Source organism: Lolium rigidum, chromosome 5 (assembly GCF_022539505.1).
Source record: "Lolium rigidum isolate FL_2022 chromosome 5, APGP_CSIRO_Lrig_0.1, whole genome shotgun sequence".
In the NCBI taxonomy this organism is placed as follows: Eukaryota; Viridiplantae; Streptophyta; class Magnoliopsida; order Poales; family Poaceae; genus Lolium; species Lolium rigidum.
In genome coordinates, this window is record NC_061512.1 from 16,788,291 (window position 1) to 16,802,330 (window position 14,040).

The 14,040-nt window shown below is 47.7% G+C and overlaps 2 protein-coding genes across 3 annotated transcripts; both read left to right on the top strand.

Moving 5' to 3' along the window:
• Positions 1-1,207: 1,207 nt before the first annotated feature.
• Positions 1,208-1,793, top strand: LOC124658101 (anaphase-promoting complex subunit 11-like). The gene has a single exon (XM_047196538.1). It carries the CDS (start codon positions 1,249-1,251, stop codon positions 1,501-1,503), a length of 255 nt encoding a protein of 84 aa, XP_047052494.1. The 5' UTR covers positions 1,208-1,248; the 3' UTR covers positions 1,504-1,793.
• LOC124658099 (putative chloride channel-like protein CLC-g) lies at positions 1,679-6,781 on the top strand. Of its 2 annotated transcripts, none has more exons than XM_047196533.1 (7): positions 1,679-2,098; positions 2,266-2,466; positions 2,608-2,785; positions 4,456-4,718; positions 4,804-5,082; positions 5,178-6,312; positions 6,400-6,781. In XM_047196533.1, exons 1-7 carry the CDS (start codon positions 1,941-1,943, stop codon positions 6,565-6,567), a joined length of 2,382 nt encoding a protein of 793 aa, XP_047052489.1. In that variant the 5' UTR covers positions 1,679-1,940; the 3' UTR covers positions 6,568-6,781. The 2 variants fall into 2 exon arrangements, with proteins under 2 accessions (XP_047052489.1, XP_047052491.1); XM_047196535.1 differs by having other exon boundaries at positions 1,982-2,098; positions 2,266-2,506.
• Positions 6,782-14,040: the final 7,259 nt, after the last annotated feature.

The following is a 14,040-nucleotide window of genomic DNA, read 5'->3' on the forward strand; positions in this document are numbered from 1 at the left end:
TCCCTTTATATATGATATCAGGTTTGAGCTGGAGCAGATAGTGGAACATGGAGGGTCAATTGTTGATGGGAATATTGGTGACGGGATGAGGGAGACTGGAAATTATAATGGGGCAGTGGGAATGGATGAAGAAGTTCCTTCAACTCAAGCTGAGCTGGAACAACAGATGGAGAGAGAACATGCTACTGTAGCAGGCAGCTGGTTCTAGTTCTAAATCTGAGAAGTTTCAAGATCCTCATCAGATAGTTGGTGGGGCCAAGATTACTGGCACTGTAATGGAAAATGCTAGCATCGAAACTGGTTCTTATGATGATAAAGCTTCTGAAACAAAAGGGAGTGTTCAGACAACTGCATGTACTCTTTATCGAAAAAAACAACTGCATGTACTGAGGAGACTGAAGATGGATCTTGGTGAAGATGCTGAAACTTATGCTAGGGAATTTTGCTTAAGAAAAGGATGAAGTCACGTAGTTTGCAGGTGTTTTGGTCAGTGGGAGATTTGCAGTGTTTTGGTCAGTTGGAGGTTTCCCCCATGGTTTATGGTTAATTTCCTGTAATGAACATGTCTGTGCTGCTTGGTTGGTATTCTTAATGGAAGTTGGGGGCTATGTCTTTTATCCGAATTATTTTTGGACATAGTTAGGGATTGAGGCTGTGAGATAATGCGCATCAGAGATCAACTTCTTGTCTCATACTTCTTATTTAATTAGTGTGCTACTGATGTGCCCGCACTGTTTACTTAGCATTTCGTCAGTAAATAAATCCCCCTATTTCCTTTTTGTTTTCTAGGTATTAATAATAAGACGATTGCAGCTATTGTTGGGTTGGGATTTTTACAGGTTAGCCTTTTGCTACGGAAAATCAGAATGGGCAGGGAACCATAGGGCGGCCCCCATTTCAGTCTGAATCTGGGGATTCAACTCTGTTCCCGTGTCGTCCCCCTGTATAATTCTATTTCAGAATGTTACTAGTTGGTTATATACCTTTTGAGCCATTTGAATTATGCCTCTCTATTGTATGACTTGCACCCTTGTAGCTGCATATCCCCACTGCAACTATTATAGGAGTAAAAACGAAGAAACTAAACCTGATACATATGGTGGCTTTTATGCATGTTAGTTCAGTGAAACTCTGTTTTCTTGGCTACCTTATTCCCTGTCAGATCGTTCGTCCTCTGACAAGCTGCAACTGGTACAATGATCTCATGGCTTATGCATTGCAACTCTTCTTGTATGTACTTCAGGTGCAATGAAGGTGAAGGTTCTCCAGTGGCACGCGGTGGCTTCCTGGACATGGGACGCGCAGGACGAGACGTGCGGCATATGCAGGATGGCGTTCGACGGCTGCTGCCCTGACTGCAAGTTCCCCGGGGACGACTGCCCGATCATCTGGGGCGCCTGCAACCACGCCTTCCACCTTCACTGCATACTCAAGTGGGTTAATTCGCAGACATCAACGCCCCTCTGCCCCATGTGCCGTAGGGAGTGGCAGTTCAAGGGCTAAGGGCTGGCATCGATCTCCAACTATGTCTCAACACCCTAGTGTTCTCCTTGGAGAAAACTGAAACTGACGTGTTGCTGAGGAATGTAGTTACTTTCTGGTAACCAGGCCAAGCGGGCGGCATTTTGTAAGCAAAACTTCCCAGTTGGTGGGCAGACAAATGCAATGATAAATTTGCATGGTCTAAGCAGCAGCCTGACAAAGATTGTGTCGATTTTTTCTTGTCCTTGATGATGTTTGCCTTCAGAGAGATCGTTTCCCTGTGGATGATTGACAAGAAACATTCTTTATTATTCAGTCTCATGGTCTATGGACCAGGATTACCTACCGACCCCTGTCATTCATCATATGTCCTGTGCACCCTCTTGGCTCCCAATTAAGCCGTCTCTGCTCCCGTCTCCCTCCTCTGCAATTGCGAGTTTCCCCGTCTCCCTCCCTCCATGGCCTCCACAGCTCCGCGGGAGGACATTGTGATGGAGGACGAGGAGCAGCGTCCACCCCTGACGCGGGCTCTCCTCCACCGTAGCGCCACCAACAACATCTCTCAGGTGGCCATGGTCGGCTCCAAAGCATGCCCCATCGAGAGCCTGGACTACGAGTAAGCAAACCTCTACTTCCTTCCATTACTTGCCAGTACTCAAGATCCTCATCTGATGTTTCTGTCCTCTGGTTCCAATTGTCTTATCCTTTGCTCCACTTGGGCATTACATGTCTCCAATTATGACACCCACACATCCTCATATATGTTTTTGGGATTCGATTCAGGATTATTGAGAATGACCTCTTCGATCAGAACTGGAGGACGAGAGCCAAAGCTGACCAGGTCCGGTACGTGGTCCTCAAATGGACCTTCTGCTTCGCCATCGGGATCCTCACCGGCGTCGTCGGCTTCCTCATCAACCTCGCCGTCGAGAACGTCGCCGGTCTCAAGCACTCTGCCGTGTCCACCCTCATGGAATCCAGCAGGTGCTACCTACCTTCTTCGTGTTAAAGAAATACCCCAATGGTTCTTGCTTTTGCTCTATGTTTTTGTCTCCAGTGACTACTGTGTCCTAATCCGAAACATTCCACCAAAGGCTCATGTTAGAGATGTTCTTTCCTGTGCAGCTACTGGACTGCCTTCTTCGTGTTTGCCGGCACCAACCTGGCCCTGCTGCTGTTCGCTTCGGCGATCACGGCGTCCATCTCGCCGGCGGCCGGAGGATCGGGGATCCCGGAGGTGAAGGCCTACCTCAACGGCGTGGACGCACCCAACATCTTCTCGCTCAAGACCCTCGCTGTCAAGGTGAGTCCACCTCCTCATCCAGCTCACCATCGCCTCTTCAATTCATTTCTTTTAAGGGGACCTCTTCAATTCCTGAGCGCACGATTGCCAGTTGCACACTAGACCTGATTTATCCGCAGCTAAATAAAAGGGCCACCATTAATAATTGAGGACTTGTATTATTTACATTTTGTTCAGATCGGTCCTCATCCGGATCGATTTGTCTTCTTATTGGGTGGGTAGATAATTCAGCGAATCAATCATTGGAGCTGCAACCTCGAGATCTTTACTTATCTCGTTGAAAGTGAAATGAAACAGAACATCATTTGTTTGCTTTTTTGGTACCCAACTGTGACCCAACCCAACCTTACGCCCTGGCCCGGCCAAACCTAACGGGATGTTTCAGTAAACCGTACGATGATTATAACGCGAAAATACCATTCTCCAACAGATGTATAATAGGGTACCTAGAACAAATTTTTAGGGCAGCAAAAAGTAGGTTTTACGGCATCAGAAAATTTTATGTCATAGTAGATGATGTAAAATAAGAAACCAGATTTTTTTTTGGTGATGCCCTGAACAAGTGCCATAAAATTGGCAAAGCAATTGAAACATGAGCTCCGACGGTGGGGAGAGAGGGAGGCGGTTCTAACGGACGTCGAGCAAGATTTTGGCCAGGGCGGAGGTTGTCGGAGGCTGAGAAAAGGCAATGAGGGTGGGGCCAGGACTGGAAGGGAGCGAGGGGATGCGGCCATATCCGGCAGCGCTGCCCTCACCATGTGTCGGGAGCTCAACAAGGAGCAGTAGGCTGCCAACGGTCGCATGGGAGTTTAAGGTTGCGGCGGCTGCTAATCGACGTGGGTGTGGGCTCAGCGGTGCTACGTCGACCATCTCAGACATCGGCGGGGCAAGGAACGGCCGGAATCCATAGATTTGGCTGCTAGCGTCCCAAGGTTCAGCGGTGGTCGCAGGATTACGATGGACATCACGAGTGGCGAGAATGAGCGGTGAGGTGGTGGCGTGGAAGTTTCGGCCCACGGAGTCACGGTGGCGGTGTGTGGTGGCGCGACTGGCCAGAATCGGTGTGGAATTCGAGAGTTGGCGATGAGGAAGTTTCACCATGGTGGTGGGTTCCCGCCAGTGTTTTCTGTTTTAGGGTAGCCATTAGAGGTGCCCAGAATGTGCCTCACTTGCAGCAGTTTTTCAGCGTGATGTAAATTTTTTGGGCATAGGATAGAGATACATTATGTGCTGTAGCACCGATTTTTCGGCACAAGACTTATTTTACATCATTGTTAGATATGCATTAAGATAATATATGCCTCCTGTAATCAAATACCATCGTCCGTGTTCGACATTTTGAATTCAGAGAGAGTTCAATTTTGCAACACTTGTCTTTCATAGAATCTTCAACACCGTCGAGACTAAATCTTTAATGAATCAAGTTCATGAATCTATGGATCAATACTCTGATAAACTCAGTGGCAAGGCGCGCGAGTGCGCAGCCAGCCCACCCGGGTTCGAATCCCCATCCGCGGTAATTTCGCAGGAGGGGCGAATAAACCGGGTTATCATCCAACCGCGTCCATCCGCGGGGAGAGTCTCATTCTACCTAACAACGTATAGCCAAGGGAGGGATCATTCCCCCGTTGGTCAACGTTTTATACTCTGATAAACTCCGAACCGTGCAGGTCATCGGCAACATAGCCGCCGTTTCATCGTCGCTGCACGTCGGCAAGGCTGGACCAATGGTGCACACTGGCGCGTGCATTGCCGCCATCTTCGGCCAGGGCGGCTCACGCAAGTACGGCCTCACCTGGCGCTGGCTACGCTACTTCAAGAACGACCGGGACCGCCGTGACCTTGTGACCATTGGCGCCGGCGCCGGTGTCACCGCCGCGTTTCGGGCGCCGGTCGGAGGTGTCCTGTTCGCTCTCGAATCCCTCTGCTCGTGGTAAGTGAAAGAGGTTCATTTCTTTCCAAAACATCGAATCAAAACAACTTGGACCGTGTGTTTATACTGAATGAACTAAATCAAGGTGGCGGAGCGCGCTGCTCTGGCGTTCGTTCTTCACGACGGCGGTGGTGGCTGTGGTGCTGCGGCTGTTCATTGATCTGTGCGGGACGGGGAGTTGTGGGATGTTCGGCAAGGGCGGGCTGGTCATGTACGACGTGAGCACCCTGTTCGACGACCTCATGACGTACCATCTCAAGGACATCCCCACCGTCATCCTCATCGGCGTCATCGGCGCCCTCCTCGGTGCCCTCTACAACTTCCTGATGAAGAATGTTCTTCGCATCTACAACATCATCAACGAGTATGCATGCGTGCAATTCAATTAACCGATGCTCTCTTAAGTTTCAGAGCTTTAATTTCCTAGCTAATTGTTACATTCGCTTCGCACGCGCGCAGGAGAGGGCGTGTGCACCAGCTGCTGCTGGCGGCGGCCGTGTCCATCCTGACATCGTGCTGCCTGTTCGGCCTTCCCTGGTTCGCGCCATGCCGGCCCTGCCCCACGGAGCCGGGGGCGCCCAACGGCTCCTGCGGTTCCCTGAACCGGTTCCGGCAGTTCCACTGCCCGCCAGACCACTACAATGACCTGGCCAGCCTCTTCCTCAACATCAACGACGACGCCATCCGCAACCTCTACACCACCGGTACCAACGATGTCTACCACCCAGGCTCCATGCTCGCCTTCTTCATCGCCTCCTACATTTTCGGCATACTCAGCTACGGCGTCGTCGCACCATCCGGCCTCTTCGTCCCCATCATCCTCACTGGCGCCACCTACGGTCGCCTCGTAGCCATGCTGCTCGGGAACCACTCCGACCTGGACCATGGCCTCGTCGCCATCCTAGGCTCCGCGTCCTTCCTCGGCGGCACGCTCCGAATGACGGTGTCCGTGTGCGTCATCATCCTGGAACTCACCAACAACCTGCTCCTCCTGCCGCTCGTCATGCTGGTGCTGCTCATCTCCAAGACCGTCGCCGACTCCTTCAACTCCAGCATCTACGACCTCATCCTGCAGCTCAAGGGCCTGCCGCACCTCGATGGCCACGCCGAGCCCTACACGCGGCAGCTCGCAGTCGGCGACGTGGTGGCCGGCCCGCTGCGCAGCTTCAACGGCGTGGAGAAGGTCGGCCACGTCATGCACATCCTCAGCACCACGAGGCACCATGCGTTCCCGGTCATCGACGAGCCGCCCTTCGCCACGGCGCCAGTGCTCTACGGGCTGGTGCTCAGGGCGCACCTGCTGGTTCTTCTGAAGAAGAGGGAGTTCCTGCCGGCGCAGGAGCGGTACCCAAAGGAGTACAGCATCGAGGCGAGGTTCGAGGCGCAGGACTTCGACAAGCGGGGATCCGGGAAGCAGGACACCATCGACGACGTGGAGCTGTCGGCAGAGGAGATGGAGATGTACGTCGACCTGCACCCGTTCACCAACGCGTCGCCATACACCGTCGTCGAGACCATGTCGCTGGCCAAGGCTCTCATCCTCTTCCGGGAGGTTGGACTGCGCCACCTCCTCGTCGTGCCAAAGGCCTGCGATGTAAGTCACGTACTAGTACATTTGCTCACTTGGAAATTGGGTTTGCCACCGATCGATCGAGGATTGACCAGTAAGATAAAATTGCAGAGGTCACCGGTGGTTGGGATCCTGACGAGGCACGACTTCATGCCGGAGCACATCCTGGGGCTACACCCTGTTCTGCTCGGCAGCCGGTGGAAGCGGCTCCGGTGGCAAAAGGGCGCCATCACCAAGTACTTCCGCTCGCTCATCGTCTCGCTCGCCAACACCGGCTGAAGCATGGACATACGTATATAGGTGCATTCTGGCCTGCAGAATGCTGGGTTGAGGATCATTTTTGCGCATTTGTGAAATAATACCCAAAGACAGTTTTTTTTAGTTTCCATGTATATTTGGTAAGGAAATGCGGTCTGTGTACATGGGCTGAATTTTTCATGTATTGTTCCTTGTGTACATTACGACAGGAGAAGATATTCTTCTCGGAGTTCAATTATTGGAGCCTTGGAGGGCATACATATGTTCATGATTATATAAACTTGAAGTGGGCGAGTGTTTCACCTCAGTTGGTCGGTTAACCAGATCATCTAATTTATCTATGTTCCGATTGATCCATTATGTTGGATGCTGTCCTTTTCCAGAGGCTGAATACTTGGCGCTTTTGTCATTTGATCAGCTCGAGTAGGACATAACCACTTGGCAGAATCCTGGGTTGAGGATCATTTCTGCGCATTTGTGAAATAATACCGAAAGACATAGTTTTTTTTTAGTTTCCATGTATATCTGGCAAGGAAATGTGATATGTGTACATCAGCAGAAGTTTTCATGCATGTATTGTTCTTTGTGTATTACGGCAAGGAAATGTGACTTGTAGTGGTTGAAATGTTGAATGTGTCACTCTCACATCCTCGAAAATAAAATGTGTCACCTCACTGGCTCGGATAGCCAGACAATCTAATTTATTGGTGCTCCTCCGATTGCTCCATTGGATGTTGTCCCTTTTTCTAGAGCCTACATCAGCACTTTTATCATTCGATCAATAGACTAGGCTATTTGTCAGCCACCATGGCTCACCTTGCAACCGCCCAGCGACGACAAGGATACCAAGGAGCTGGCGACGGATGGACCAAGAACAACAAGGCCCAAGAGAAGCCCAAAGGATTATGAGTGCTATTTGTATTTTTTTCTCCTAAAAAAATGTATTTTCTCAACAAAAAGAAAGTGCTATTTGTCCTGAGGTTACGCTCGTGTTATGTCTGGGCTTGTAAGTAAAGAACTGGAAAAGGACGGTGGTTTCCCTAGGAATGAACTGGATGTTAGAGAGGCGGGGTGGAAGGCAATTCTAGTAAATACCTTGCCGTGGCTTACATTTATCAGAGCTTATATGTAAGGAACCATGGTATTAGATTATGATGCTTTTCCATCTACGCAAGATTCCATTTTGGTTTCAAGTGTTAATACAAATAAATGTCAAAAATATTTGCAGACTCCTTCGCCAAAAATTAAGACACCATGCGGGGGTCTGAATTTGATGGCAAAGAACTTTTTCCGAGTCCTTTTCAGCACTCCTATGAAAATATTGTTGCATACGGTGGCATTCCGGAGAGCTCGGCAATTGGGATTCGATCTCGGCGATTGGGGTATGCATATTGTTGCATACAATGACCGTTTACGTGCACAACCTAATGCGGATCAGCCGCAGTTGGAGAGGGCCATGCACCTAGCGTAACAACGTCATGTTCCAGGTTTGAGCACTAAACCTAAACTTTCTGTTTTAAATATTTCAGATAATTCGGTTGTTCATAGAGCTAGTAGGCTAGGGGTTTCGCTTGGGAAATCACCTACGGCTGCATTATCATCAGTTAGAGAAATTAAGGAAGTGGAACATCAGAGAGATCTGGTTATTCTAAATAGAAAGAAAAGTGTAGAGGTAATGGATCCACAAAATTTGTTTGTCTCCAAAGTTTTTGGTCTGGGAAATGTGTAGCCAAGGGAAGGACTAGAGTTAGTAAGAAAGTAGTAGTGGAAAAGCCGATAGTTCGTAGAAGTTTGAGGCTTCAGAAAATAAGAAAATTTGAGTCTTAAAATGAAAGCTTTTATTTAAAATAGTGAAGGTATTAGAGATACTTGTAAGCAATCTGTTATTCATGAAAATATTAGGGAAGAAAATATAGATATAGTTGCTATTTTTGAAATTGGGAGGACGAAATTTTCGGCATCTTTGCTTACAAACCTCTCCTTGGCAAGGATTTCATATGGTTCTACTTACCTTCACACGGACGGTGTAGGGATCAACGCTGAAACACTTTCAATCAAAGACGTTGACTATGGTGATTTTCTCGTGCGTTTGAATTTGAGATAAAAAATGGATGGTTTCGAGTGGTCCTTCGTGGCTGTATATGGGGCAGCTCAGGAGTCTCACAAACCAGCGTTCTTGGCCGAGTTAGTTAGAATTTGCGATAGTTCAGGAACACCTATGCTTATTGGCGGAGATTTCAGTATTCTTCGAAGTCCAACAGAGAAAAATAATGGAAACTATAATGCAAAGTGTCCGTTTGTCTTTAATGCTATTATAGGCACCCTTAATCTGCGCGAGTTGATTTTTTCAGGTCGACAATTCACTTGGGCGAGTTATCGTGAGAATCCCACCTACGAGAAGGTAGATCATGTGCTAGCTAGTGTAGAATGGGAACAAAAATATCCCTTAGCCTCTGTGCGTGCACTGACCCGTATGGGTCGGATCACACACCTCTTTTAATTGATTCAAGAGAACAAGCTCATTTGGATAATAAAGGTCTATTCTCTTTTGAACTATCCTAGCTAAGGGAAGAAGGTTTTTTTGAAATGATTAAAAGTGAATGGGAGTCTGTGGCCCTTCGTGGATGGGCGAAGAATAAAAGTGGGGTCTATAAAAAAGAGAGAGAGATAGACTAATCAAAATTATTGATGATCTTGATATTAAAGCTGAGTCGTCACCCCTTAATGCAACATAGATACATTGCTAAGGGGTGCAAACGAAAAGATCGTAAAGTTAAGACGAGATGAGGAATTAAAATGGGCTCAACGTGCAAAAGTAAAATTTATCCAAGAAGGAGGAAACAACACGAAGTATTTCCACCTTATGGAAAATGGTAGATATAGTAAGAAGCGAATTTTCCAATTAGAACAAGATGAAGAGACAATCATTAGTGAGGAGAACCTTGAATCAACATTTCTAAATATTATATGAAGTTATTTGGGGCACCGGCTAAAAATAACTTTGCTATGAGAGATGATTTAGTTGCGTATATTCCTAGAGTATCTTGTGAGGAGAATATACACTAGTAGAAAATCTCTCATGCGTACCGGTTCCAGAGGGGCATTCGTACCGGTTTTGCAACCGGTACAAATTATTCGGCACTAAAGCCCCCCCCCCTTTCGTACCGGTTGCTTACGAACCGGTATAAAACGGGCCTCCACGTGGGCCACCAGGAGAGCTCAGGGCTAAGGATCTTTGGTACCGGTTGGTAATACGAACCGGTACCAAAGGTTCCCCCCGCGGCAGGGAATTTGCCCAAATCTCCGCCGCGGCAGAATTGGCTTTTAGGGTTTTGGAGAGGTTTAGGGATATCGGTTTGATTCATATCGCGTCGATGCACCGAAACGCGTTTGAGTTTAGGTAGTACATGAAGATCAAGATGATGCATAGCAAGTTGGTGCATATAATATAACACACATGTTATTGCATGAGATCGCAAATTAAGTAGCACTATGCATGAAGATCGATCTTCATGCATAGTGGTGCTCTCCGAGGCGTACTCTATATATGTCTATTACATGTAGCATAGTGGTACTCTTCGAGTCAACTATATATGTAACATGTACATCTTCATTCATAGTGGTGCTCTGCGAGTTGTGGTATGACGTCCCGAAGGAAAAATCCCGCCAATTCCTCGCCTATTGCTATGAAGCGGTCATCGATTGAGAGCTTGTTCCGCTTTCTTGCCAACTATAAAAGAATAAGATACAAATGAATACATGAAACAACTATTACTGAAACTCAGCACAACTTATGATAACAAAACAAATTTGTGAAGATTGTTTTTGTACCTCTTTATTTCTTTCATTATTCGTTCTCTCGTTGACAATTCTGCGGATGTACTCGCAAACGAAGAATCCACAGAGATCGGTCCCCGGAGGTTGTTGCGGGCATTTCTTTACAAGAATATAATTCAATCAAACAATAGTCAAGTATGATAATTAAAAGGTGTGTGTACCTAGGTAGTACTACTTACTTTCGCACGCCATCGCAGCTTCGGTGTCCATTCACGGGACGTATCTTCCTTGATGAAAGTTTGCCATACGCTGCTCGACAAAAGAAAATGCATAAAAGAGTCATACGCTGCTCGACAAAATTAACGAAACAAACCGATAAGAATTAAAATTACCTTCCGAGCATTAAAAAACAAGACAAGTATAGATCCTTTTTTTTGCTTAGTGAGTCCAAGACTTCAACTTCTCCGATTTCCAAATTGATGACGAGAAGAATAAAGTGAAACCTACGCACGTTTCAATATGTAGTGTCATATATATAAGTCATTAGTTAAAATTTTGACATACGGTGAGCAAAATATAATGTGTTATAAGACAAGTAAGACTCACTCGAAGTTGTAAGGCCAAAGTCTTAGCTTTTTGTCACGTTGTCGCTTCAAAAACCTTAGCAAAGTCTGCGGTGTATCCTTGTTATAGAGGGGATTCTCTATGGTTTTGACATGCATTGTGTTCGGGTCAATGAACCCAATGTCTGTGATATCGTCCCTTTTGCATTCGAGCATCTTCGATCTGCATAATATAGCGCACAAAAGATTATAATCTGCGGACAATGAACGACTTCTCAAATTAAATAAATAAATCACTTACGGACAATAGCAGCCGATGATTGATTTGTCGAGGGCCGGAGATTGTATAACTGAAAGAGTTCGGCGAAGTCAACGTTCACACGAGTACTCTCGGAAGTAGTGCTCTTCCCTAACTCGCACCATGATAGTCTCGACCCCTTCCTTTGAGGCCTTAAGGTACCACGAATGCAAGTTACGCATACTTGTTGGTACCTTCCCGACATTCTCGACCAAATCTTTCCCTTGAACAAACTGATATGCTCGTTCAGCTAAGGCGTAATCGGTTGCGTCTTGTCGAGAACTTTGAACGGTCTTCCCGTCAAACACCTTGAGAGGGGCGACCGATTGAACGGGTTGTTGTCCGAGCTGGTAGACACTCGTGTATCCCTTTTATCTCCCCGATACCCGATTGAACGGGTTTTGTCGCCTCGATCATCTTGTCATACGACCTTTCAATAGAACGCACATAGTCGGATGGCGGCGATGGTACAGGTCATATAGATTGTCAACGGTACGCACAACTTTCTCCCGATCTAGTGTCTTCTCGAAAGGTATCTCTGGCACTTTCGGTGCAAAAAATTTCTTCACCTCGGCCTGAACGGCCTCCGCGTTTTCCTCTGGAGTTTTTTCCCAAGGTAACTTCTCAGTAGGCGGCAGTTGTTTCTCCTTTCTAGCTTTCTTCCTAGGCGGCGTACCGTTCCGCTTAACGGACGCTGTCTTACGCGGAGGATCTCGAGATGGTGGACTCACGCTGGGGGTCCCTCTCGGGTAGGTGTGGACTTGGCTGCTCACCAGGACTGCCACCAGGAGGAGTCGATGGCATTTGCTGCTCATGTGTAGGAGTCGGTGGCCTTTGCAAAAGGACGACGTACTTCTTCGGCCATAGGGCGAAACCGTGCTTGACATCGGCCAGTGTCCTCTCATCTTCACCTCTAGGAATATCAAGCTCCACTTTTTCAAAACCCGAAACAACTTCATCCACCCCGACACGAACACAACCAGGTGGAATGGGCATATGATGGTGCATTGCTCCATCTTCACTTGGGTACACATAGCCGACCGCCACCTTAACGGACGCGGTCCCGATTAACATATGTAGCTCGCAATCTGTCTTCTCCGTGACATAATCCACGGGGTAGCTTCCTCCACATCCGTCAAGATGCGAGGAACCGACACCGCTTCTTCGCCGAGATGGGGCAGCATCGGCTTGTGGATCCCGTAGAAACAGCGGCTGATCAGGTGCCCTCTGATTTCTCTCAAGAGCCTCCACCCTAGATAACAACTCCGTTACAATGTCGGCGTCCTTCTTCTTCTTTCGCGAACGGCTTCTATAAGTGTCACCGCTGTCCGGCCACGCTTCCTTCATGGTGAGACCCGGGCGAGCTCGTACCCGTCCAACATGTTCGGGGTTCCCCGGAGCGAGTGTCAGCTCGTCATTCTCTCGATCGGGAATGTACTCTCCCTTTCCGACCTTGTCAATTGCATCTACAAGCTTCGGTACAATTGCCTCAATTTTTTCCTTCCATTTTCCCTTCGCAACGATCAACCCCGTCTTTGGGTCCAACCCTGCCCCATGAGCGAACAACCATAACTTGGACCGTTCGGGCCAGTCCCATGTCTCGTGGAGTGATTCCATGATCCATCGGTTTATTCTCAAACGCTGTCCACTTCGGAATGGCCCTCTTGTAGCCACCTGACCCCAAATGATGCGGAAGTTTCTTCTTTGCAGCATTTTCGGTATTTTTCTTCGATCGGGACACAAAAGTAGACGATTGCTTATACTCCTTAAATGCGGCCCAGTGATCTTTTATCTTCACTAGATTTTCGGTATTATCATCGAATACTGGATCTTCATTCTTATATTTGTCCCATAAATTTTTCTTGAAGGTCTGGAATTGTATGGCCATCTTCTTCCATGTCCATTCCTTGACTTTATTCTTCTGGCCTTCCGTCATGTCTTCCGGTAGGCTGAACTTTGTCAGTAGCGTGTCCCAAAGAAATTTTTTCATCTTGTCGTTGACATAAGTAGCACCACTCTCCGGGTTCTTCGGCTTATGCCACTCTTGAATGCTGATCGGTACATGGTCCCTAACAATAACTCCGGATTGACTTGTAAATTTGCGGCAAAACTCCTTGGGCTCCACCGGTTCACCATTATCCTTGAATGCCGTGAGGGCTAACCTGCCCTCGCACTTTAGCACCCGCGTCGGGCCTCGTTTTGATCTAACGGACTTGCTCGATGATCCGGAAGGCTAAAAGAAAAAATTATTCGTTAATAAGTGCAATACAAATAAATGAATGCATCTAGGGATGAACATATAGACTAATTGATACATAGATATACACCTCGCCGGAGTTTGTGATGGACACTTCGTTGTCTCTTCTAATTTGTTCAGACTCAAGTCCCTCGCCGAAATCATTCGAAAGTCTTGGAAATCGTTGTCTCCATCGTCGGGTTCCGGACCACGGGCACTCTCATAGATCAATTGCTGCACCGCTTCTTCCCCCTCCTCATCTCGGACGAAGGTGCCGTCCTCCATACCTCAATGTCACTGCAAAATTAAGAAAGCAATTGTATTTCATTCATCATGTAATGATCATATAACAGATTTCTAGATGAATAACAAATTGAAATGAAGAAAGCAAGAAAACCCTAACAGATTTCTCGACCCTAACCCTAACACTCGGCGCTCCTCCTCTCGCTCTTCTCTCTATGTCGCGGCGGCACCGCCACGGACTCCGGCACCGCTACTGGACCCTAACCCTAACACTCGGCGCTCCTCCTCTCGCTCTTCTCTCTATGACACGGCGGCACCGCCACGGACTCGGCACCGCTACAGACCCTAACCCTAACACTCGGCGCTCCTCCTCTCGC

Coding starts and splice junctions, on each gene's coding strand:
- LOC124658101 (XM_047196538.1), top strand. CDS start 1,249: ATGAAGGTGAAGGTTCTCCAGTGGCACGCGGTGGCTTCCTGGACATGG.
- LOC124658099 (XM_047196533.1), top strand. CDS start 1,941: ATGGCCTCCACAGCTCCGCGGGAGGACATTGTGATGGAGGACGAGGAG. Junction 4,719..4,803: donor CTCGAATCCCTCTGCTCGTG/GTAAGTGAAAGA, acceptor AACTAAATCAAG/GTGGCGGAGCGCGCTGCTCT. Junction 6,313..6,399: donor TCGTGCCAAAGGCCTGCGAT/GTAAGTCACGTA, acceptor ATAAAATTGCAG/AGGTCACCGGTGGTTGGGAT.